This window comes from Rhinolophus ferrumequinum, chromosome 6, assembly GCF_004115265.2.
Source record: "Rhinolophus ferrumequinum isolate MPI-CBG mRhiFer1 chromosome 6, mRhiFer1_v1.p, whole genome shotgun sequence".
Taxonomy (NCBI): domain Eukaryota; kingdom Metazoa; phylum Chordata; class Mammalia; order Chiroptera; family Rhinolophidae; genus Rhinolophus; species Rhinolophus ferrumequinum.
Window position 1 is genome coordinate 22,960,048 of NC_046289.1, and position 27,244 is coordinate 22,987,291.

The following is a 27,244-nucleotide window of genomic DNA, read 5'->3' on the forward strand; positions in this document are numbered from 1 at the left end:
GTAAAGAGCCCGCTGAACCAGGAACTTCATTAATTCCGTCCCCCCTTTTCATTGTCCCTCTGTAGATAAACGGCTAGGCCAAGAGACAAGTGCCTGTACTTGACCACCTGGGAGCCGTAAGGTCAGGGAGTGCCCTTCAGCTCCACACCATCTTTATATCTCAGTTCCACAGAGGCAGGTGTGGACTTCCAAGAGAAACAAAGGCTGGAGCCCCCCAGAGGAGCACACATACTTCCATGCCAGCACCCAAAGGACTGCAGGCTCCACAGAGGGTTTCGTGGAGTGGAATTATTACTGATGGAGAGAGACTGCCTGTCTGTCACACGGGGGTTCCCGTCTCCTTTTAAGTTCCCCTTTAGATAGCAAGAGAAGAAGATCACATCACTCAGACCTGGTAATCTATCGGCCAAGCAGGCTGCTTGTGGTCCAGTATTGAAGCCTAACATAGAAATTTAGGCGTTTCTGTAAGGTGTCTCAGCAAACAGTTTTTCTCTTACTGTTATACTACTTGCCTCCACCTTCCTTCTTTTTGGCCATAACGGTAGAAGGGACACAGAAACCCTCCATGCATCACCTCTGAAAAGCTGGCTGGAAGGAGCTGTGCAGGTACGGAAGGGTTAAGGCGTGTCCTGTGCTGTTGGCTATCCATTATTATCACTTTGAAAAGCCGCTGGGTTTACAGGAAGAGTGTGAGAATGCTGCAGCTTTCCCAGCCAACATTTGGTTCCCATTACTGTGAATAATCTCTCTCCTCCCTCCTTTCCCCAACCCCCACCCTTTTTCTACTTTTTCCACATTTTATATTAAAAGTACATCAAACACTTTTCTTTCTTTTTAATATTTTCCTTAAGCTTCCTTCACTCAATCTGTTGGGTTCTGTGACTTTTCTGGTTATTCATTACTGAGAGGGGGAAGGGTCAGGCTCCTTGGATGAAATCATTAAAAAAAAAAAAAAAAAAAGAACCAGGAGAGAAAAGCACCTAAGTAGTGTGGGAGAAAGAAGCTGACTCACAGGGGTTCTTCCTAGGCTTAATTGATATTTAAGAAAAGAAAGAGCCCACTAAGAACCCTTTACCTTGCTGCTTCTTGGCCCTATCTCAGTTGTACTCCTGCCCTAAAATAAAGCACCCCTAAAGTAATGTATCTAAAGACAGGGTCTAGTCCTAATTCCATCGTCAGTAAAAACAGGAGAGAATTTGTACGAAAGGGCTTAAGTGACAGTCCAGAGGCCAGAGAGACGGATCAGGGGACACCTGCAATGCTGGCAAGGGTGTGGGGAAAAGGGCACCTTCAGATGAGAGGGTAGGTTGTACAGCCCTTTTAGACGCCAATTTGACAGTATCTATAAGAATTCAAGGTATGCACAGCATTTGATCCCACGAATTCCACTTCTTGGAATGTAGCCAATGGAAAAACTTGCACATGCGCACAAAGATATATGTACAAGGTCTGTGCAGATGCCTAAACTGGATACAACTTAGTGCTCTTTAATAGGAGAATGGTAACATAAGTTAGGGTACATTCAGACTCTGGAAAGCCACATACTGGTTAAAAATATTGAAGTAAGTTTATATGAACAAACTGAGAAAACATGGACACATCAGGGGAAAGAAAGTTACAGAAAAATACATGGAAAAATATACAAATCCACCTTTTCATGTGGCTGCCTCTGAGGAGGGGACTTTATTTCCTCAGAATCTGTATATATTTCTATTAGATTATTTTATGATGTGGCTACATGTGTGTAGTACTTGTACAATTAATTTTATAAAGTATGGACATAAATATTTTAGTCTATAGGAAATGGGAATATATAACTATATGTACTATTACATTATATTATTATAATTATATATATGTGTATATGTGTGTGTACATATATATATATGTGTGTGTGTATATATATATATATATATATATTCCCCCCCTTTGATTCAGCATTGTATAAACTATATTGAACTGGAAGAAATTTGAAACTCACATTTCTTAACTTTACAGCATGTACCAAGTCAGACTTAGAAAAGTAGATAGTATAGAAAATTACTAAGGGAAGTCCCCAGAAAGTCAGACAGAATGACAGAGAAATGAATAAATAGGACAGAAGAAATGATGACTAACAGGCCCAAAAGTTTCCAGGGGCATAGTTGTGATAATGAAAACAGTGAACACTGATCTAACCAATAATTATACCATGCTGCATCTAACGCAACGATTGGAGGAAGGGAAGAGGGACAGAGAGAGAGAGGGAGAGAGAGAGAGAGGGAGAGAGAGGGAGAGGGAGAGAGAGAGAGAGAGAGAGAAAATGTGTGTGTGTGTGTGTGTGTGTGTGTTTGGAGTGAGCAGGAAACAGTCCAAGAACGGTAAACTTCCATCTTCTGATAGGAAGTTAATAAATAAAGGATATATAATATGAAAAGCCCCAAATGGCAGAATAAACATATGATTTAGAAATATGAAGGTAAATAACAGAAGAAACAGCTAAAAAAAAGAAAATGCTGAAGGCAGTTATCACTGGGGTAGCAGTGAGAAGAGAAGGTGCATGGGATTCCCATTTTTATTACAAACCTTATAGAATTACTTAACTTTCGAATCTTACGTACCTAAATTATGGTGGAACCAGTCTTTGCCGCGGCCCCAACAATCTCCACCTTTTGGTATTTGTCTCCTTGTGTGAGTCCCTCCCACACTGAATGGAGCTGGTTCGCAGCTCTACTTCATACACGTGTGAACAACAGCATGCAGCAAAAACGACAGCGTAGCTGCAAGACCTAAATGTTAAGCGCTAAAACTATAAAACTCTTAGAAGAAAATCCGGGGCAAAAGCTTCAGAACATTGGGTTGGGAAATGATTTCTTGGAAATGACACCAAAGGCACAGGCAGCACGAAAAATAAATAGAAAAATTGCATTTCATCAAAATTAAAACTTTTATGCATCTAAGGACACTATCAATAGAGTAAAAAAGCAGCTATAGAATGGGAGAAAATATTTGCACATCATGTATCGGACAAGGGATTAATATCCAAGACTTATAGATAGCTCATCCCAACCTCTGGAAAGAGACCATACTGAACAAGTCTCCCTATTAGGAATTCATTAACCATCTAGGAAAGACCAATACCAGAGTCTCTGTGCAGAGGGCCCCGGCTCCAGCTATGGACACCACGTGGTATATTTATACAGGAAAAATAAAGTGAATTAATTAAGCTTAAGAAAAATACAATTTTTCATATGCTCTTGCGATTCCACTCTGAAAAATATACCCCCCAAAATTGAAAGTAGGAACACAAGCTATTTGTACACCCATGTTAACAACAGCATTATTCACAACAGCGAAAAGGCAGAAGCAACCCAGGTATCCATCACAGATGAACGGATAAACAAAATGTGGCCTATACAGCAAATCCTGACCCATGCCACAACATGGATGAACCCTGAAGACATGATGCTAAGTGAAATAAGCCAGTCACAAAAAGACAAATACTGTACGATTCTAATTATATGCAGTTTCTAGTCAAATTCATAAGACAGAAAGGAAAATGGTGGTTGCCAGGGGCTGGGAGAAAAAAATGAGTTGTTTTTTCAGTGGGTACAGATTTTCAGTTCTGCAAGATGAAGAGAGTTCTGGAAGTGAAGGGTCATGATAATACTTAATGCTACTGAACTGCACACTTAAAAATGTTTAAAAAGGTAAATTTAATGTTATGTGTATTTAACCAAAATGAAAATTAAAGTTTTTTTTAAACGGTGGTGTATGACTTCTGGGGCTAGGTCATAAAAGACATTGTGGCTTCTGTCTTTCTCCTGAGTCATTCATTGTGGGGGAAGCCAGCTGCCATGTCATGAAGACGCCCAGGCAGCACTGCGGAGAGGCCCATGTGGTGAGGAACCAAGGCCTCCTGCCAGCAGTCAGCATGAGCTCATCGTCCACGTGAGGCTGAGCCATCGTGGAAGCGGACCATCCAGCCCCAGGCAAGCCTGCAGGTGTCTGAAGCCCTCTTGGCTGACACCTTCACTGCAACTTCAGGAAAGAACCTGGGCCAGAAGCACCCAGTTCGGCTGCTCCTCAATTCCTGACCCACAGAAACTGAGATGATAAATGTCTTTTTATTTTAAGCCACTACATTTTGAGATTATTTGTTATGCAGCAATAGATAATTAAAGCAATGACTTAGATAACAAACTTTAAAAGGAAAAGAAAAATTTGCTTTAAAGCCCTACCACATCACAGTGGCCTGCTATCACGATGGTCCATTGCTTGATTGCAAACATCCCTTCACTAAATAAAGCCTGGAGAGATTCTCAATTGTTCTGTGCTGAGACAACTTCTTTAGTGTGTAAAATTTGATCAGTATATAAAATATACTTAACTACATATTTTAATCCAGTGTTACAGCTATGTCTGTCAGATGAATGCAGAGCTGGTTGGCGCTTGTGAATGGTGTCCTGTAGGATGTATTTGCAACCTGTAAGAGGTGGTATGTAACATCAAACTGGTACCAAACAAAGATAATGTGTTTATGAGAATATGAAGAGGCTTTCTCATGAGTATAGTCTAGTCAGAACAGTAAATAAATAATATTACTCAAACAGCCATGGAGTCCTGAAGGGCGGCCAAGTGAGGAGTATGCGAACTTGCCACCATGCACTTACATTGGCAGCACTGGACAGTAAGGTTACATAACCTTGGTATATCAGTGTCTCAGCTGTGTTCATGTCGACATGTGGCGGTGTCTTGCTGAGTGGCGTTCATTATTGTTGCGTGTTTTTATGTGCTGTTGCGAGAATGTCTGAGCTCGAATTAGAGCAACGAACAAACATTAAATTTCTTGTTAAACTTGGCATCAAAGAAAGTGAAATCAGGGACAGGTTAGTCCAAGTTTATGGGGATAATGACATGAAGAAAATGGCAGTGTACAAATGGATGGTTTTTCTGAGGGGAGAGAATGCGTCACTGATAAAGAGAGGTCAGGGCGGCCAGGAATGAGCAGAACTGACGAAAACATTGCAAAAATTCATCAAATTGTGCGTCCAAATTGTCGGCTGATTGTGAGAAGCCTAACAGACCAAGTAAACATCGATAGGGAAACAGTTAGGAAAATCTTAACTAAAAATCTTGGCATGAGAAAGGAGTGTGCAAAAATGGTCCCAAAGCAGCTCACTGAACAAAAGGAAAGGAGACTCAAAGTTAGCCAAGACCTTTTGGAGAGGCAAGACGATGTTTTGAGCCTTGTTATCACTGGTGATGAAACATGGGTGTACCAATATGACCCTGAAACAAAGCATCAAAGTGCACAATGGAAGTCAGCCAACGATCAAAAAAGTTCCATCAGTCCAAATCAAGATTCAAAACGATGTTGATAACCTATTTTTTGATATCAGCGGGATTATTCATTATGAATTTGTATCAACTGGATAAACAGTTCACCAAGTTTACTATTTGGAAGTGCTGAAAAGGCTGCGTGAAAGAGTTGGACGAAAACAACCTGAACTTTTCGCCAACAATTCATGGCTCTTGCATCACGACAACGCACCAGCTCACACGGCACTGTCTATGAGGGAGTTTTTAGCCAGTAAACAAATAACTGTGTTGGAACACCCTCCCTACTCACCTGACCTGGCCCCCAATGACTTCTTTCTTTACCCGAAGATAAAAGAAATATTGAAAGGGAGACATTTTGATGACATTCAGGACATCAAGGGTAATACGATGACAGCTCTGATGGCCATTCCAGAAAAAAGAGTTCCAAAATTGCTTTGAAGGGTGGACTAGGCACTGGCGTTGGTGCATAGCTTCCCAAGGGGAGTACTTTGAATGTGATCATAGTGATATTCAGCAATGAGGTATGTGGCACTTTTTCTAGGATGAGTTCGCGAACTTAATTGACAGACCTATAAATGTAGCAGTTTAATGGACACTGTGATTTGCTGCTCTATTTTAATACTGATTCCACTGGGTGGAATTCACTAGGTTGGATATTGTTTTGAGTCTTTTAATTCCTTCAAGTGTGTTGAGCGAAGTTCTCATACATGGAATTGTGTTACAAACACAGAAAGGGTGACAACTGCTGGTATAGCAGGTTTCTGACCAGCTCAGTGTTAGGGTTCCTTACCGGAGGAAGCCAAAACTAAGACGCCAGAGATGGCAAGCATGTGGAGTGTGGTTCAAGGAGAAAGTCTTGACTGGATCCATCTAAATTTTTGTGGTGCCAAAGACAGGCATCAGCTAACGAGTTGCCCAGGAGGAAGTCTGGTCTGTGATTATGAACCAGGTATTTAAATTCATTCAGCCTACATTAAAATAGTGGATACCACGTGTCAGAAACGGCACTAAGCAACAGGAGTATACAGATGTATAAGTCTTGACTTCAGAGGAGATGGTTGGGGAAAGACATGAAAACCTAATTGTAACACAATAAAATTAGTAGCTACAGACACGTAGGCTGCCTCTGTGTGGGACGTAGTAAAAGGTGTACAGAGTAAGGTTCAGAGTTGGGTTGGATCCAGAATGACAAAAAAAATCTGCCAAATATGAATGGGGAAGGGAAAGGCAGTGGAAACATTAGGTATAAAGACCCAGAAACAAAAAACCAAAAAACCTCTCCTAACTACTTCTTTTGACATGTATAATTAAAAGGGCAGACAATGGGATGAAATCCCCTTAGGAGGGTGTATCAGGCGTTTGAGCTTTCCCGGCTCATCCTCAACCATCCCCCACCTGCACACCATGCTCCCTCAACACCGTACTGCAGGCGCGCTCTTCCCTGCCTCTCTGCTTTCACACGAGTCTCTGCCATCGCCACTGAGTTAGAACCCAATCATCGTTCTCCGCAAAATCTACTCCTCTGACAGAGCTGATTCCTGGAGTCCCCAAGACGTCTATCGGCATGTTTCCTGTACTGTGACTATTCTTCACAGTGACTATTTCATACCCACTGGACCAGCCATTAAGGCAGTGAGTTCATCTTTCTGGTCTTTGTCCACCCCGAGCCTGGACCCATTATAGTCACGCAATGTTTGCTGAAAGGACAAGTGCATGAATCAACGAACATTCCAGTCCCTGGAGGAGCCCTATGTTCCATCCGAAGAAGGGAAACTAGAACAGATACATCTGTGAGGAGTTGGAGGAATCGAGACAAGTCACTGGGCAGAGACTTCGAAGCCTGGGTTCTAGTCCTTACTTTAGCCCCAGGTAGGCATGAGAATTTGCACCATCCACTTAACTTCTCTGGGTCTCAATTTTTAACACCTGTAGAACAGGGTTCAGCTAGATAGTGCAGACATGTTTACAATAATTCCCCTTTACTAAGCACTTACTCTGTGGTAAGCACTGTATAAGTGCTTTTCTTATGTCACTTAATTTTCACTGGCTCCTTGGAATATCCTTAAGAAGTAGACGTTTTATATTCATTGAGAGATAAGAATAATAGGCTCAAAGAACTTGCCCTGGGCAACATAGTTAGTAGGTGGCTAAAAAAAGGAGGGATACAAATTGGTCTGCTTCTAAAATAGATGCTCTCAAACACTGGATTATAACATTTAAATGTTGAGATCTGAGATACTTTAAAATAAAAAAATCTGAAACTTTTCAAGCCATACGACAGCACGAAGCATGGCAGTGCTTGCTCATCTACTTTTCTCGGAGAAGAAGATGTCTTATGGTGATGGAGACTGCATGACAGGGCTGTGGAGATGTACCAAGCATCAAAGTCTTGAAAGGGGGACGAGCCTTTCCAGACGAAAAGGTCTGAGCTCAGAGGAAGAAAATGCAGGATGACAGACATGACATGGAAAGGGGGAACTGAAGGGACAGCCCGGCAAAAAAGGGCAGGGACAGGAGAACAGGAAGGGAGCCCGAACTGTGCTGAAGGTGAGGTCTGGGCAGAGGGAGAATGATGAAGGGCCCGGCCTGGTGCTGCTGACAGGCAGAGCTGCGGGGGGCTGGGGGCCACGCTGAGGAGAGAAGGGTTCCACCAGGACAGCAATTTCAGCCCAAACTGGGAAATGGGATGGGACAACCTTGCTTAGAACTGAGGGGGTTAAAAGAGAGCCCAGCCTGTGCCTGAGGGGAGACTAGTAAGAAAAAGAATGACCCCACAGGTCTGAAAGGGAAGAACCTGCAGACTGAAAGAGAGGTGATGACAGAAAGTGCTTGGAACGGACCATTTAATGCTTTAAACCTGTGCCAAGCTGAGTAATGTGGGACTGAACTTGTGATTTACCTCAACTCTGGGAGAGATTAGCTTGTGTATCATCGGCAGCACAAACAAACGTTACTATTTTATCGTGGTAAGTATTATGAATACTGAAAAGACCTAAGTGTGTGCAGTGCTTCACTGTTTACAAAGCACGTTTACATATATGATCTCATGGGGCTCCCGTGACAATCCAGGCATCATCACTTTTCACATGGCCAAATTGTCCTACGTTCTACCCCCAAGTCACGAAGTTCCAGGTGGGCCTGGGGCTGGCACCTAGGTCTTCCCGTTCTCGGTCCAGCGTTCTTTATGTGGGAATAAAATATAGTCTTTGCCTTTAATAGACTTGTATCTCAGGAGAGAAAGAACAAAGGCATAAAAGATAATTACATAAAGCAGCACACTGCTCCAAAAGAGGAGAGTTCAGAGGAAGGAGCAAATTTGGGGGCAGCTGGGAAAGGTTTGAAGTGACTGTAGCCTGGATGGGGGAAAGGGATTACTAAGCAAAAAAGAAGAAAGCACGCAAAGCTTAGAGTGGGGGCTTTAGAGGGGTGCTCTAGATACCCAGGCCCTCCCCCATAGAAGAGCACTTGCAAATGCAATCATTTAACACATAGTTATCAGTTGACATTATGCTAAATTCTGAGGATGCAATGGTAAATGAGATCTATAGTCAAGAAATTTACTCCAAGACCAAAAGTATTAGGGTTCATGCTTGGGGGTGTCATCTGCTCTTTTGGAAAAGGGAGATGGTCTAGTCTCAGAATGATGCCCCAATTCATCAGAGAAATGTAGGAGTCAGTTTTTCAAAACGTGTCACTTTCCCAAAATAGAAGAAGACTCTTTTTGCCTTGACAGGTGATTAGAGAGGGTCAAAGCTGAAGGGGGAACAGGGAGCATTACCGCAACTATTTCACATCAGAGTCATAGTAAAAAGAAAAAGCAAGAGGGCCGTGTTTAGCAACTTACTCCACAATTTTATATTTACCCTCCCAAGCTCCATTGTGTATACTATGCACATATAGTAAAGAAAAAATGTGATATGGGAACACAGTGAGAGAGTCTGCAAAGTGCTGAAACAGCATACCTGGCAGCTGCTAAAACAAAACTTCAAAGATTTGGCTTCTTTGAAAAGCCATCAGGCAGGACCCCACCCACTCCCCCTGCTAGCCACAGCTTCCCTGGGAGCTAGTACACGTAACCACTTCCGCATGTTTGGCTCTGTTCCCCAGGGCTATAGCAGCTCTAAGAGCCAAGTCAGAACTTCCAGCCAAGCAGGTGGGGGGCTGGGGGCTGGGTTAGCATAGGGAAGCAAGACCTCTACCCAATATCCAGCCATGGGCACATCTCGGAAAACAAAATAATGCTGGGATCTGCTTGAAGAGCCCTTTCCTCTCAGTCAGCCCAGCTCTGATTGGTCAGACACTAGTAATACAGAAGCTCGGGGCTGTTGAGATTCCCAAGGCATTAGAAAATGCCCCTCCCCGCACCACAAATTAGTTCAAGAACAGCATCTGTGGTAAATCTCTAGCTGCAAACAAAAGAGACTTGACATCTACAGAAGAACCTAAGAGGATAATCAAGATTATGCCTTTCTTAGAAACTCATTTCTCTGTATTTTTTTAATCCACTGACCAAGTTTGGATCTTTATCACATCCTTCTGGGTCACCCATCACGTCTGTGCTGCCTGATATGGCTGCCATGAGCCACATTGGAAATGTGGCTAGGAACTGAATTTTTCATTTTATTTAGTTTTATTTTATTTAAATATCCACATGTGGCTGTGGCTACCACATTGGACAGCCTTGATCAAGTCACTTATTCAAACATTTACTGAGCACTTTGTACAGGGAACTCTAAGAACATAAAGATGAGTAAGACTCAGGGTTTACCCTCAGAAAGTATACAATCTAATACAGGAGATAAGACAAGTACATAAACAACCATGATATAATAGAAGGAGAAGTGGTAAGAGTAATAGCAGAGGTAAATATATGTTAGATCCTGGAGTAGGGAGATGGTGGCCTGACATGTATTCCCCACACTAACCACTCAGGTAGGGGATGCCAGTAAGTCTATCCAATGAAGGAAGTGAGGAGGGAGGAACTACTATAAAGAACATCAGAAAGATGAAACATCACAGAAACACATTCAGCAAACTCTATAACTTATTAGTCAACCCAGGTGAAAAGGCTGGAGAAAAGAGAGAGTTATCGTCCACGGGATTGTCCAAGATGGCGGACGCCCTTTTGCTCGCAAGTATCATCTCGGAGCGTCTCTTAAAACTCCTGTGGGTTATGTGGAGTGGGGAAAATGATGGTGAAAGAAAGGCTCTCTGCCTTTTCTTCTTTTTCCACATACTGCTTCTACCCCCGACTCCCACCCCCCAGATTGTAGGGAGCTTCTTGTTTGTAGGGAACTTTTAGTTTCGGGTAACTAGAAAAAACTGAATAAGGTCCAAAGGAGACACAAGAAGGACCTGATGACTCGGGAAGGGGGTATGTGAGCTCTAGACTCAATGGAGAAGAAATAGGGCTTTCCTCCTAGTGTTCATTCAGTCCAGTAGGGCAGGCGGAGCCACAAAGATCCATTCTCTAGCAATTAAATGTAGGCACTTAGCCAGAGCTGCTTTTGAATTCTCTCTTTTAGGAACATGAGTCCAGTGGATGAGGAATAGAAGGAAGAGAAATCCTAATGAAATCTGCTTGTGAGATCTGGGCAGGCTGCAGAAAGGTGGAGGTGAGCTGAGTCCCCTAGGAGAAAAGGGTTTGGACGTGCAGAAATGCAGATGAGGAGCTGGGTGTCCATCCAGTTATTCATTCGTTCTTTTATTTAGTATTTAGTCTTTATTTTTAAGGGCCTGTTTAAAGGCCCTGTGATACGATGGTGAGTAAGACAACTTACACGTTCATGAAGGAGTGACAGTAAGTAAGCAGTAAGTGCTATAGAATGGTGTATGTAAGGACATAGTGATGGGAAGATACACTTATTTCTGATCCATTGAGCTGGCTAGAATGGAATGTGTGAAGAAGAATAAAACTGGAAAAGTAGTGTGGAGCCAGGTGTTCACCTTGAAAATTAGGCCAAGTTATTTTTTTCTTTTTTTTAACATTAAAAGGTCTTTTTACTTTTTCCTTAAATATTTTGTTTAATTATCAAAGTTAACAAAATATCAATAAAGAAAATCTTTAGAATACATTGGAATGACTTAGACTTGAGAGGTAGGAGTCAAATGTGCCATACTTCCAAGCTGTATTCTTCAATTTATCCTGATTTAGCAGAAATAAAGCCAATATTTTGCTATCTCTGATTTTTTTTCTATAATTTCTCATTTAGTTGTGAACTGGAAGAAAACAGGAAATATGAATACTGATGCTCCCTAAGCCCCCAATACCAACTTCTAGACCTTTTAGTTACGTGAACTGAAAAATCTCCTTTGCAGTTAGAGCCAGCTTGATTTCAGTTGCTTTCACTTGCATTTGTCAAAGTGTTTTGACAAATACATTATTTTTTAACAGAAATGCTCTGCGTGAGCCAGGCTGGTTCCCATTCACGTCCCTTGAAAATGCGTTAAACAACATGTACATTATCTTCCTTCTCCCTTATCTCCTTTCCTTCAACTATCTATGGATAGTCTATACATAATCTAGGTCGGAATCTAAACCTTACCATAAACCCTTCCTCTGCAGTCTTCTCTTTCCACCTGTTTTTAGTATCCTTTCTAAACTGTGAACTCCTCTGAACCTATATGCCCCTTTGTAATCACTCACTTTGGATTTCACGTGCAAAAAAAAAATTAGTAAACACACAGGGCATTATTCTCTAGACTCCCCTGCTGAACTGTCAGTTCTCACTTAGCAGGAGTGTGGACAACATTCCTTTGATCCTCTCACAGATCCTCACATACAAAGTAAATATGCAATTATGTTTTCATGGATAAGTATTAGTCTCTTTGCCTATCCAAGCCCCATCTACCCTTTCTTTTCCATGAAGTTTCTGCCATCTTCTCCAGTCACAGTGATCGAATTCTCTACTGAAGGTGTACCACTTCCAGCATAATCCTCTTATGCAACAATTAAGCACATACTTAAGTTTTACATCCTTACATTAAGAACTTAAACGACTACTGACTTTTCCTCCTTGAGGACAGAGACCTGTCTCCCACCTTCAGAGTTCAGCCTACTGCCTTGCTTTTAGGGCTTATTGAGTAAATGTATGTTAACTTTCTCGGGATAATATTGCTTTAGCAACTACCAGATGAAGCCATTTCCCAGCTGGAACATTACTTATTAGCAGCTTCACCTTTCCGCTTTTTCAAATATTTCACTATATTAAATACATAGTGAAGAAGGTAACAAGACTCTTCTTTTGGGGGCTTGTATTTCAAATGTCAATGTTGGGTTTAAGCAGCTAGTAAGATACTTGCCATTATATAGGCAGATTCTTTCATCTACTCAGTTTTCCTTAGTATAACCCAGTTTCAGAACATAATTTGATTTCCTCTAGCTTTTAAGTGCATCCCATTTGTTAACCCCCTTTATGGTTTCCTTACCTGCTGTGCCAGAAAACCTGCTTTCCTCCTCTAAATCCTTCTAGATTGTAATCACATTACTGAGATGCACCCATATTTTATTTTCATCACAGAAAGACAGTAAAACTTATTTTTAAGAACCAGGCCAAACGTGGTATTGATTATTGGCTTTGAAGCCAAATTAATACAAGTCTTAGCCTGATAATGCATGAAAGCCAAAAAACATCCCTTTACTGCCTCTGACGCATAAAAATGGTCCAATTAGGACAAGACGTCTACTGTTACTTATTATGAACACCTGGGCCTACCAGATGATGCAACATTTTGAATTCCTCAGCTCTCATATACTGCCTTCCTCCCACCTCCAACCTTATTCACGTCTCCCAAAGAACACTTTGCTCCATACTTAAATGGCCTTTTAAGTTTAGCTTCTCTTAGTTATCTTTCTTTAGGAGCATTTTAATGGTTTGTAACCAAAATTTTAACAACGGGATACTTCACAATAAAAATAATGTACACCTCAGCACTGTATTAGGTATAACCGCTTTCCCTACTATGCTTGCTACTGTGTATCCCACTGCACTAGTGATGGCCATTTGTATCTAAATGAGGTACTACACTAAGCAGTGCAGCAATACCATATGTTACGCAAGTCTAATTTTATGTCTCTCTCTTTTGCAGAAAGAACTAGGAGTTATCAGACAACTATGCCAAAACTAGAACCTACACCATAACTTTGCTCTTCAAAATGGCTTCAGTGATGAGAGGACCTTTACTCCTTTTCAAACGCTACAAGTCTATTGTTTTCTTTTATTAAAACATAGATACTTGGAGTTTTGTTTTTCCCTTTAGCCTCTTAAGTCCTAGGGATTATTTTCAAAGCACTGATTTCTTAGTTGTACTTGGCCAGTAATATGCTGAGTCTTTTAGCAGAAAGATGGGCAGGAGGGTCGGATGGACTCTTTAACCAAAGGTTCAGGGAAGCCGGCTGGTCTTCCTTCTAAATTTGTCGAGTCAACATTAAGTAAGCTTTCAGAATGAATCATCACTGTTTCTCTACTGGAGTCAGAAAAAAAGATATAGTGTTTCTTCACCACTGATTCTTTCCAAACTCTTTCAAGGCTGGTAAACAGAGCTAACTTGGAAAGATAGAAGATGATAGAAAAACCATGTGAAAATTAAACTGAATTATGAATTAATTCTGACATAATTTCCTAATTCTAGAAAAGGAGTTTCATTCAGCTTAATATGTGGATTTTTGTCATTCAGGCCTCTTAAAACCAACATGATCATCATTTGTGGATACACATAAAATTACAAGATGAACAGTTAAATAAGATAGGATCTTGCCTCTAACAATGACTCTGTGTGTGTGTGTGTGTGTGTGTGTGTGTGTGTGTGTGTGTGTGTGTGTGTTAATCCTAAGGAAATGTAAGGTGGTTTATCTTTAATACTTTGTGGGGGCAGGGGAGGAGGCAAACTAAACTGGAAAATGTTACACTGGCAAACCACAAAGCGAGCTGCATTTTATTTTGGCCCGATCCTAGGCCCATTCCCAAACTTACTTTTCCTCGGCCCCGGTATGATGTCCAGCCAGCTATCTTTGACACATTTCCTAAGTTGACCAACATTCCTTCAATAAGCAGAAGCCCCATCCTTCTGGCCTTAGCACAAACAACCATGGCACTCAGCTCTCTCGGTGAATGGGGAACTGCAGAATCTGTCACAGAGCATGACCCCTGAGAGGTTATGAATCTGGCTGAGTGAGAAAGGAACAGAGGAATTTCAGATAGAAGTACAGGCCTTTATCACTCATGCGCGAGAGAAATGTCTCACTGAGGGGCAGGAATGGTGAGAGCTAGGACTCAGGAGGAGGGAAGTCAGGTAAACGTTATTCTGTGGGAAAGAAGGAAGGAGAATAAGCAGTGAAATATTACTTGTACAGAACTCTGAACATGAAACAGTTCTTTTTTTCTAGCCCCCCACCCCCTCCCCAAGTGGTTTCTTTTTGTGATTGTGCTCTTTGGCTAGAGAGTGTTGTTTATATAACAGGATAAAGTACAAAATTATAAGCTCCAAACTCCTCCAGAGAAAAGCTCTCCCAAAGCTCGACCCCCAGGATAGACGGAAAATATGAGTATTTACTGGCTGGAACATCAAGCTGCAATGGAAATTTCAACAATCAGAAGAAGATAGCAGAGAGGAAAGGCCTGTTGAGTAGAGAGAAGTCACCCTTCAACAAAAGGGTCAAAGAAAAAGGAAGAGTCTTGTGTTGGCCCCACTCTGATGCCTTCACTTCCACAGTTGGAAAAGCCACATCTCTGGGCTCCAGGTCCAGGAGCACACCGCGCATGGGTGAGGGCCAGTCTCCTCTAAACTAGATATTAAAATAACCGGTGTAGGAATACCATATCCCTAGCAAGTCCAATTTTAAGTTTCTTCTTCTTCTTCTTCTTTTTTTTTATTTTTCTGGAAAGAAAACTATTATCAAGAACCTACACCAAAACCAGGCACTATACTGGCTACTTTCACATACACAACTCGAACTCGATTAAACCTTGTAACTATGCGTTATTATCTGTATCTTAAGCAGAGGGAGAACTGTTGCTTAGAGAAGCTGAGTAACTTGCCCAAGGTCACAGACTCAGTAAGGCAAAGCCAGATCTGTCTAACCCTAAAGTCCCTTCTCTTTTTAGTAACCCATGCCATCTCTCTAATAGGGGATGGCCCCCTCTGCTAGAAACTTAACAACCTTTTAAATAATAGAAACATTCAAAGGTATAGGTTCAGAATAATTCCCCTAGCCAGAGGCAGAGGATGGAAGCAAAACCTTACCATTTTGGTCACTGAATAATTTTTGCTGAACTTTAGGGCTCTCTTTGAAAACCTTACATACTCCTCTTCTTTTTTATTGTGGTTAAAAAAAAAAAAAAAAGGACAACTTTAAATGTACCATCTTAACCATTTTATTCCTATTATCTTTATTTATTCTTAACCTACTGTGCATTTTTATATGTCCAGTTGAGTAGTATTCAGTATATTCACACTGTTGTACAACAGGTCTCAAAATTCAAACTCTATAGCCATTAAATACTAATTCCTTCTCCCCTCCTCCCCCAGCCCTTGAGCCACCTTTCTACTTTCTGTTTCTATGATTTTGGTGACTTTAGCAGCTTCATGAGTGGAATCATAGAGTATTTGTGCTGTTGTGACTGACTTATTTCCCTTAGCATAATGTCCTTCACGTTCCTTCACGTTGTAACGTGTGACAAGATTAAATCCTTACATACAGAGGGTGCCCAAAAAATGTATACACATTTCGAGAAAGGAAAACTGTGTTAAAATTGTACTACTCAAGGGCCGGCCCGGTGGCCCAGGCCGTTAGAGCTCCGTGCTCCTAACTCCAAAGGCTGCCGGTTCGATTCCCACATGGACCAGTGGGCTCTCAAACACAAGGTTGCCGGTTCAACTACTCGAGTCCTGCAAGGGATGGTGGGCTGTGCCCCCTGCAACTAGCAACGGCAACTGGACCTGGAGCTGAGCTGCACCCTCCACAACTAAGACTGAAAGGACAAAAAAAAAACAAAACTGTAGTACTCAATATATACCAATAACAAAAGACAAATGCTAGTCACGTCTGACTTCTGCAATGACAAGAGGTGCTCAAAGTGGTTACCATCAGCGTCCAGGAACTTCTGATTATGGGGAACTACTGCTTGAGCAAAGTGTCCACTTGTGTACATTTTTTTGGCACCCCGTACTTTTCTTGATACTCTTTCTTCTAATTGTCTGTGCCGTAACATTTAAATCCTCAACATGTGCTGCTTAACGCTGCTAACTGTTCCATGTGTGTATGGCTCCTTCTCCCCACTAGTGATCAAACACCATGTGTTCAGTGTTTTAGACCCTACCCAGCACCTAGCACCCTGCTGAGAACATGGAAGATACATCCTGGACAATAAACTCTGCGAAATCAGGGACTATTCTTTATTTATCATCTAACACAATGTCTGACTTGCAGAAATGAATAGAACATATTTTTTTTTAAGAAAAATTACAAACTCAGTATTTCTGAGGGCTGATCAAGAATGAAAAGATGGGAAGTCCAAGACCTGAATCTCCAGCAACACTGGTAAGAAATAATTTAAACAAAGGGAGAAAAGTATTAGTGAAATTATAATCAGAATCTCTGGAAAACATATTCCTAAAAATTATGTAAAGCAGAGTACCAGACTCTCTCTAGAATCTATTACTGAAGAGTAAGAGGGCAGAGGGGCAGGGCCCAAATTTCCAAGATTTGGTGCTTCAAAGAACCCCAACTCCCCAGTACAGAATTTAAAGCTGACATACAGCTGTTCTCTTGAGTGGGGACCGGCCAGGCCAAGCAGCCTGTGCCCATGACGTCTGCCCTGTCACAACAAAGAGGAACAAACTCACGGCTGTGCTTTCAACCTCCCCCACCTTTAATATCGAGGAACAGACAAATCCTCAGGTTGCGTGTGTGAAAAAGCCAGAGATGGATAAAAATAATTCAATGACAAATGCTGGAAAAACATACAAAGGGGCAGAAGCCAGACATTCGTGGGATTCCCTGACAGCTCGATCTACAAGGAAGGGCTGGACTGGAAAAAAACAGGGCCTCAGGTTCCTGCCAAGCCGTCTGAGGCCCTGTCCTTCCCAAATCATTCCAAGCAGCAGCCAAGACTTTACAGTAACCCTTCTAGGTCTCACAAAGAAAGATGCACAGGGAACCTCCGGATGCTCCTCACCTAGGAAGTGTTCCTTCCTGACGTGGGGCAATTCCATGCGAGGCTGGCAGTAATGAGGAGATGCGTCTGCGTGTCAATTCTCAGCTCCTAACAACGCCCCGTGTGCCCAGAAAATGGATAATTAAAAGGCAGCTTGCAAAATCCTACCCATCTCATTGGCTAAAGAAAAGCTTAAAAACCCAGGTATCAGCATCTAGAAACTGAACACGATCCCTTTAAGAAAAGGAGGTCACGGACACTGGGTACCTGCATCCTGGAGGCTCTATTGTATAAGTTTAAATTGGCCTTGCTCGGAGGCACACCTCAGGCTTCTAAACATGTGACTGTATTTGGCCCTGACTACTTTCTCTTCTGGAGAATGGCCTGCAATTAATCTCACTTATTACCTCTGAAAAGTAACAACAGAGGAATGGCTGGCCAAGTCCAACTCCAGAGTGTCTAGGGAACTGCAAGCTACATGGCCAGGCCTCAGACTGTCTGGGCAAGTCGTGGGCTCTTTGCCTTTCTCTCCCACAACAAAGCTTGAACAGGGACTCCAGACAGACCAAAGGAACCGAGGGATTTGAGGAGCTGGGCTGAGCTCACACTGACCCAATGGGAGACGACAGCCCTGAGGCTACATTTGGGATGGTTTCAAAAGCGGGGGAAGAACAAGGTTGTCTGGTGAAAACTTGTGTGATCCATAAAATTGAGAACAATAGCAATACCGCAGGGAAATGAAAAATAACACTATTTGCAGAATTCTCGTGAGTCACCAGTTTTCATTCCTGTGGCTACCAAGTCACTGAATCCTGATGAAAAGTACAACCAGCAATGGACTCTCTTTACATCTTGTTACTGTTCATAGGACAGCCCTTAGTTTAGTGAATTATCAGAGTTTATCAGCACCGGAATCCACTGTTGCTATTGTAGAAGAACAAGTAAGAGTACCTTTTATTTACTTAGCACCCACTTCTAGGGAGATCAAAGTGCTTTAAGGGCAATCTGAAAGCTCTCAAAACAAGCCCGTTTATATGTAAGTATGCTTACCTAATAAAAAGATTAAATGAATAGTTTAGGGTCACTTAGTGTCAAAACCAGTAATAAAACTCACATCTCTAAGCTACTAATCCCCTATTCATTAAACTTAGTCACCCTCACTACTAAGGAACAAGAAGAGACTAAGTAAATATCCACAAAACATTGACTTACCAAGTAAAATTAGAAATTGGGGCACGGTGCTGTGCATAATGCCCGCTGCAGTGCTGGCGGGGGCCCACAACCCAGCCAGGTCTGGAAGGACCTCTGAGAAGTCTCTCAGGGCTGCTTTAGCGTAGGTACCTCTGGGAATTCCACACAGAACTGGAACTCCAAAACTGAGCCTCCAGGCTTTCCTGGAAACCAGAGGTTACCTGGGGGCAGAGAAAGATTTCCCAGGGCTACCCTGGACTGGACTGGGACCTAAAAATGGGCCCTGAAGCTTGAAGAGCAAGAGAAGAGAGGGTTGTTGTGGGTACAACTAACCTGAAAAGGAAGAGGTAGGGAACTTTGGAGAGACTGCTGTCTGGTGCCAATGGCTTTGAAGTCAATCGTATAATGTGCCATTCTACCACAGCTCACAAGCACAGTCTGGCTGGGAGAAGTCCACTTACAGTGCTGGACTCTGGACCATGGCTCTGACCTTGACAGATCCCTCCATCTTTCTGTGCCTCAGCACTAACAGGTGCTACACCAAGACAAGGCTCTATTTTCTATTTTTTTAAAAATATTCCTCATTGCATGTACAAGTATAACAAATGTTAAAACCCTGCTTCTCCAAAATGTGTAGTTATTACACTTTGTTTAGAGTATGGAAAACGGCTGTAGCCTTGTCATATAGATAATGTATCCAAGATTGCAGTGAAAATGTTTTCCATAGAAACAAGGCTCTGATTGTAAAATGAAAATGGAATATTTGGACATATTTTATATGGAAAATAAAGCTCTGTGGTATAAACAGAATTTCTTTTTTACGACTTATATTTTAGGAATGTGGTTACTATAGATTGTAAATCACCCAATGACAGACTTCTCTTGTGAAGAGAAGAGAACTCTGAGGGAGGATGTCCTGTCTTGAAAAATCCGGCCTCTTAGTCTTCAACTCTTTGTAATTCTCAATTGAGATGATACTTTGCACCACTGACCACGGTGATTGCTGGTGTGACAGACAGTGCACCCGAGCGTGATGTAATGTGTTGATGTTTATGTTGTTTCCCGGGCAGAGCCTCTGCTTCCCAAGTTACTGCCTTAAGAAATAATTCTAACACCCAGAGATACCTGAACATACTTCCTCTATGCCCACGTCTTCAGTCACCCCTCCCAACCTCAGGGAAGTCAGCTAAGAGAAGCCTCGCAAGGAGGAGGGGACTCGGTGGGACACGGATGGCAGAGCTTCTTTCTTTGGAGGGAACAATATCTCAGCTGGTCAGAATACTTCACTTTAACAGTCACATTCTTCTCTAGCTCGTTGGACTCAGGAACATTTGCAATGAAACCCATATTCAATAGCCGCTAAAGCAAGATGTACTGGGAATCCCTTTCTTACGTGTTTTTCTACAAGGGGATTTAAAATACGAGTCGAGACTAGAATTCAGTACAGTGGTTTCTTTTTTCATTCAGAGGTGGCTTACTTTATGGCCGGAATCTATTTGGATTTTATCCTCTGCTACTTTTCTCAACTACATAAAGGAAATTTCCTTCCTACTTCCCAAATGAACATTGTCCAGGGAGGCCGTTTGAGTTTAATTATATAATCTAGATGAAAATGTATAAAAAAAATTATGTCCTTCAAAAGAAAAGAGTCCAAAGTTACTGAAACACAATATAGTAGAAGGTATAAAAAGAATCCGGAGATGAAGAGAAAATATCGCAAGTCGATATATGAAAATGTTAAGTACAGACAGGGGTTAAACATAGTCTAAATTCTTGTTCTTTCACCCAGCAGTGAACTTATTGAACGGTATCAGATATTTCCTTTGCCGTTGATTTGCCCACAGACTGTCTTACAAGTAAAACGAGACCCTGTAGTTAAGTGCCGTAGGGCTGGGACACGTGGGGCAAGGCCAGTGTCTGTGCAGGGAGCTCAAGGTGGGAACAGCTCTCTTAGGACCCAGGCCGTCCCTGTGTGACCTGAATGTTAGCTCCACAGCGCTTCACATACCTGCTTCCAGGAGGGGAGGAGTGGCTCTCAGGAGCTTGGGGATCTGACTGTATTGACCACGTCGGGCCACTAGGACTGATGACAGGCCGAAGGGTGGGGGGAGTTGAAGCACTGCTTCTGTTGATGATGCCACTTGCCAAATTCAGGTTTGTTACCTAGAAATGAAGTGAGGGAAACAACCTGATTTTACAGAGCTTTAGAACAGGTTCATTAAAAACATATGGGAAAAATCAAGCCAAGTCCAGGAGATGCGGACTCATCTGAGCTGAAACCGTGGCGGTGACAAAGGCACCCATGAGAGGCTGGCTTCTGTGCCCACCAAAGAGCAGGAGTGAGGGTGACTAGTGTCAACATGCGTTAACAAGTGTTTATTTTGCTCCTATGTGCAAAGCACTATACTGTCCTAGGTGCTGTAAAATACAAAGATGAATAACAAAAGCAGTAAGAATTTACTATTTACTCTGCGCCAGGCAAGGCTCTAAGAAACTAGGCAAACTGCTCAGTCTTTCTGGCCCTTGTTTCCTCATCTGGAAGTTCTAAATGCTCAATAAGTTATAGTTATAAATAATAGTAATTATAATACAAAAGGAATTCATTGATCTAGAAAGAAAAAAATGTACGTCAGTAGAAAAATGGGCACGGACTTCAATAGACAATTTACAAAGGAGTACTATTAGCCAATTAAACATTTAAAATGAATCGATTCCACTGGCAATAAAAAAAAATGTAAATTACAACATACAACTTTTGTGTGTTACACTGGTATACCATAATCACAATGCGGTGGCTAACAACGGCAAGGGGTGATAGTGCTTATACTGTGTGTATGACTACAAACCGGTAGAATCTTTCTAGAAAGAAATGTGGCAATATATTATTAAAGGTATTATTAAAATATTTGTATACTTTGGTGCTATAATCTAACTTCTAGGAACTACGCTTGAAATCAATTGCACATGATTAATGATGGAGACTATTATACTAGCAGTTACTATTTAGTAGAATTTGCAATGTGCCAAGCTCTGTGTAAATGAGTACATTATATACATCTCATATAAACTGTCATAATTCTGATAGCAAGTACTATTATAACCTTCATGTTACAAAGAAGGAAACTGAGGCCTAGGAATGCGCTAGGAATGGCAGAACTAGGACCTGAACCAGGATCTTTGGTTCTCCAATGCCCACGTTCTTAGTCATTACACCATACTGTAAACAGATTTTGAAAACAAGCATTGATTTTAATACTGGAAAAGAAGATCTAAATGGCTAACAATATTGTTAAATAAATTTTTCTCTTCCATATAAGGAAATATTATGTATCCATTAGAATTTTTTTTTGAAAAATACTTAATGATATAGGAACATGCTGATGTTGCGAGTTAAAACAAAAAAAATCACAATATGAAACTACGTATATAGAAAGCAGATCCAAATTTCCTTAAACGCATGCACACACAGATACACACTCATAAAAACCTAGAAATAAAAATCCAAAACATAAAATGCATCCATTTCTGAGTGATTTATTTTCTTCCTTACACTTACCTATATATTTTCCAAATTTCCTATACTGGGCATGCTACTACTTTTAAAATCCAAAAGAAAAATTTGAAGTTACCATGTTTCCCCAAAAATAAGACATAGCCAGGCAATCAGCTCTAATGCGTCTTTTGGAGCAAAAATTAATATAAGACCAGGTATTATATTATATTATACCCGGTATATATATTATATTTATATTATATTACATTACATTATATTATATATTATACCTGGTCTTATACTAAAATAAGACCAGGTCTCATATTAATTTTTGCTCCAGAAGACACATTAGAGCTGAATTGTCCAGCTAGTTCTTATTTTCGGCGGAAACATGGTATAAGAAATACAGATTAAAAAAAGAAAAAAAAAAAAGTAATACAGATGAGAGAAGATAAGCTTAAAACCTGGGTAGCGAGAGTGGAATCAGAAAACAAAGGATAGTTTGAGAAGCATTTCTAAATGAGATGCACAGGGGATGCTGAAAAGAGGGAGGACACAAAGTTGAATAGAGGATGTAGAATATGAGACACTGGAGAACAGTGACGTAAGAAGATGCAAATTCCAAGAAAAGGGTTCTTCTATAAAATGTCCTAAGAACCTAATAATTTTGACATTTAAAAATAGAAGAATTCTGGATTTTTAAAAAATCTGAAAATTCTGAAAGAAAAAAAGTCATTTTTAGCAACAGTATAGTGCTGCATTCCTAGTTACAGAATTCAGTAAGTGAAAATATCCTAGGACCTCACACCAAAGGACCCAAATATTTTAGTTGGGAAGAAAGCCATTTTTCGTAGGTCAAGAGTGATTTCTGGTGTCTGTAGAGGCTGAGGTACAGGCTACTTGGGCTGCACCATCCAGTGTGGACCCATCTCCAGAAGAAGCCTCAGAAGCCAAGCTTGGCTTATCATTTCTAACCACCTTTTGTTACCCAGGGGAGAAGACAGACCCAGGCTGCCTGAAGGATCGGGAAAATAGCGTGGCAGATTACGGCAGCATTCTCTGGCCCCCGTGCCTTCGGAGAGCCTGGCCTCCTTCCTGCATCCGAGGCAACACAGGTAAGGTTCTCAGACAATCAAACAGACTCCTTACAGGACCGAGCTCACTCCTGCAACGAGCCCTCTTCCTTCCTTCCCTGATCCCTGGCCATAGACATCAGGCCTTTCAATTAGACATGGGCTTGCAGGTTGTAAAACTACAAAGTGACAAAGGTCTTTATGATAGCTAACAGCTTCTCCAACAACTACCTCAATCAGTTGTGCCAAAACCTAATGACAGAGGCTTATTAATAATTTACAGTGAAACAGCAATGAAATAAACAAAAGGCACACACTTTACCATGTTTAGTAGAAACTGTATAGTTTGGAGATTAGTGACTACAAAGAAGACATATCAGATTTGGCATATCTCCTGTCTATTGGCAAGGCAGCCCCTAATTTAAACATCATCATTTTCATCATAATAGCGAACAATTACTGAACACTCACTCTCTGCCATGTCCTTGCTTCACCTTGAGGGGCCTTTAACCTTGAGCAAGCCCTTTGAAGTACCTAGTTTCTATTGTTACCTCACTTGACAAAAGAGGGAAAACTAAAAGAAAAGCGGGAAAAAATCAGACGACGTCACATACCTACTCAGTGGAGGGCTAAGATTAGTAGAGAAGGCCCTCCTCCAAGTGTGTGTGGTACACTTTTCCCAAATACAGCTTAGCATTCGAGTCCTTACCACAGTAGTGCCAGGCACTTCTAAGTAGGTGAGAAGTGAGGTTTTCTATCTTACTCCTTACCCATTACACACAGTGGTAGATACTGTTACACTCCCTTTCCAAGATGGAGAAACGAAGGCTCAGAGAGAGGTTATGGTTGGTAATCTGCTCAAGGTCTGCCACCTAAGAGTGGCAGAACTGGTATTCTTGTTTTAAAATCCATTTTCTAGCTTTGAGACAAGTAGGGAAATAGTCCTAGTTAAAGTTAATTATTAGATTTTTTTGAAATATCATCAGATACAGAACTCATGTTATGAAAAAAGTGAAAGGGATCAATTACACCAAACTAGACCAGCTTTTTTCCCCTTCTTTCCTGCAAATTTTACTTCCCACTTGTTACCCTTGACCAGAGGACATTAAAGAAGTAAAACAAAGAAAAAAACATTTTCAATAAGTTTTGTTTCCTAGCAGGTATAGGAAAGGTGGCATGAACATGAAGCTAATTTTGGACTCTTGGTGGGGTTTTCCTGTAACATCCATTCCTTATTTCATGGATAAATCAAGAATTGGTAGCTACTGTGATTTCCTTCTACACAAAAGCAAAAAGCATCGTTGTTAATTTATTTTGAGAAATAGCAAAAGTGACCATTACTTAAATGAGAGATTAGATAAGAAATAAGGAAACTTGCAAAGCTTCTCCTCTTTCTTTCCAAAGGATTCCTGCTAAAAACAAACAAAAAACCTGTCTCTATTAAAGAATAACCTGCCCCTCTAAATATTCTATTATTCTGTAGTTTTGTCTCGAACACTCAGCACCTATGTCACAATTACCCCCACCCCATCCAGCTCTGTCTTCTTAGGACACACATTACTAATAAATAATCAAACAATTTGGGGATCACTTAGACATGGCTTCAGAACCTTCTTTACACAGTCCTTCATACAAGCCATCACCAATCAATGAGAAGTGACAAGGGTGATAAATATAGATCCAATGTATTGCAATAATGGAAATGTTCTATAATCTGCACTGCCCAAAGCAGTAGCCATTTGCCACATGTGGCTATTATGTATTTGAAATGTGGCTGGTGTCACTGAAGAACTGTATTTTAAACTTTATATAACTTAAATTTAAAAAGCCACATGCAACTAGTGGCTACCTTCTCAGACAATACAACTCTAGAGACTCAACCAGAGCTGGCTAAGTCTTACGTGTACAGATTTATGTCCTGTTAAAGTTTGGTCCAAGCAACTTATCTCTAGACTGAAACAATTAAGAAAGCCTTTGGTCCTTCCTTTCAGCTTCCCAGGATGGGCAGAATGAGTCACTAACTAAACTGGACCCACGCATCAATTTTGGCCCTGGAAGCATCTTATCTTGACTTAGGAAAGACCAAAGGGCAGGGCAAATCTCCCAGCATTGACCAGACCTTAATAAACTCTGTAAACCAATCAGGGTTCACACTTGGAGGTCTCTTCCTTAACAGGATAGAAGGATGATGGCTATGGCTATGACTAGGTGACATCTGCTTCTGTGCCCATCTATATTTCTCCAAGTAACATAATAAAACCAGCTTTGATTGGATAAAAAGAAAGTGGAAAATGGCACGTATATATACCTGACTTGTAGTGATGACTGCTATTTCATTGCTAAAGAATTTTAAACAAAGACAGGCTTACAGCCCATAAAGACATAGCACCAGTCACAAAATAAGATGGCTCATCATTTTTGTTAGGAGTATAGGCTATTAAAGTGGATGTTATAGCCACTGGGCTAGTTGTAGCTTCTCTGGGCTAATAACCACAGTCTACGCTACTAAATGTAGGCTGGCCACCTCATGAATCCATGCCTTTGGTCACAAAGGGCTGTGGATGACAGACAGAACAGTTTAACTAAAACTCATTGTTAATTACTGAAACTACAACTCAAAGAACATGCCTTACTGACAATGGGTACCAACAGCTTTATGTGGCAAAGACAGTACACACGTATAAGAACCTGCAAGTCTGTGTTTGAATCTTTAAAATGTTCTGCCATAATCGATTCTTATGCAATATGAAACCTTTCAGGGTCACTACAACAGTGATAATCATAACCAAGTCATATTAGCACTAAGGATAGCTAAATTTAATACACACTTAGTTTTTGCCAGGCTTTGTTCTGAGCTACATGTGCTGCTTCAATCTTTAAGACAACTGTGTTGGACAGGTACAATTATTGCCCTCATTTATAGATGGGGAAATTGAGGTTGAAAGGTAAAATAACTTGCAGAACCTTTTTTGCAAGTTAATGTTACATGTCAGCCCCTAGTTTCAATTCCTGGTCTTCCTGATGCAACATCTCCCGTATCTTGTAGTTTTAACCACTGTGTTACTCCCACTGGAAGTTACAATTCCATCTGTGGACCAGCAGCATCTGTACTTCCTAGGAGCTTGCTGGAAATGCAGACTCTCGGCCCACCCTCAGCCCCAGTGAACCAAAATCGGCGCTTGACAAGATCCAGGGTAAATCACGTACATCTTAACATTGGAGAAGCACTTGTTCTAGGGGATGTTCTAGGGGATGGCAGAAAGGAAAGAACAGGAAAGAGGACCCATTCAGTGGTTCTCCTTCAGAGAGCTCAAGGGGCCTTCCAAAAATCAGCAGAAATGCCCTGCTGGGGTGAGAAGCAAGATAGAAAACAACCAAGGGGAAGGAACAGGGAAAATAATTCTACAAGGAACTTGAAGGTTTTACTATTTCTCAATGTTGCCTGGATGCTCAAACATTAACGTGAGTAATCACTTAATATGCCAAAGATGCAAAAGTGGATAAAACAGTTTAAAACAAGCTTCAAAAGATTCCAAATCTACTTCCAAGTCTCATGCTGCCATGAGAAACAGTGGTAATTAAAAATAAACCAAGAAATTTAAGCCTAACAAACAATCAGCTTGTTAAATATTCTTCCACTTGTGCCTTCCTCTCACTGGTTAGGTAAGTGACTGATTGCCTGTGGGAAAACCCAGTCAAAGGATCCCACCAGACCTAAGCCTTAGGCAGATGTTTCACCCCCTTAGGTCTTCTTGCTCCTCCTCCTCTTCCTGTGCTCACTCTCCTGGAGCGGCTCATCCACAGGTTCCACTCCTATCCCTTCCTCATGGCCACTGCCACGGTGACCTCAGTGCATTTTTTCTTTCAGTACCAAAACACTGTTTATTTTAGAGTCAGCCTTCCGAATAAGGCAGGTGAGCAAATATCTGAATGTGTGGGGTAGGGACACATTGCACACATTCCATCTAAACAGGTGTTTAAATTACAGCGGGAATAAATACAGGTGATGG

The 27,244-nt window shown here is 41.3% G+C and overlaps 1 protein-coding gene across 12 annotated transcripts in view; it reads right to left on the reverse strand.

Annotated features, from left to right (window-relative positions):
• The window catches only part of TTLL5 (tubulin tyrosine ligase like 5), a 240,282-nt gene that overhangs the window by 87,888 nt on the left and 125,150 nt on the right, over window positions 1-27,244 (reverse strand). For all 12 annotated transcript variants that reach the window (XM_033107454.1, XM_033107463.1, XM_033107453.1 and 9 more), the window contains one exon: window positions 20,677-20,831. In XM_033107454.1, the coding sequence (XP_032963345.1) occupies window positions 20,677-20,831 (155 nt within the window). The remainder of the gene's footprint in view (window positions 1-20,676; window positions 20,832-27,244) is intronic.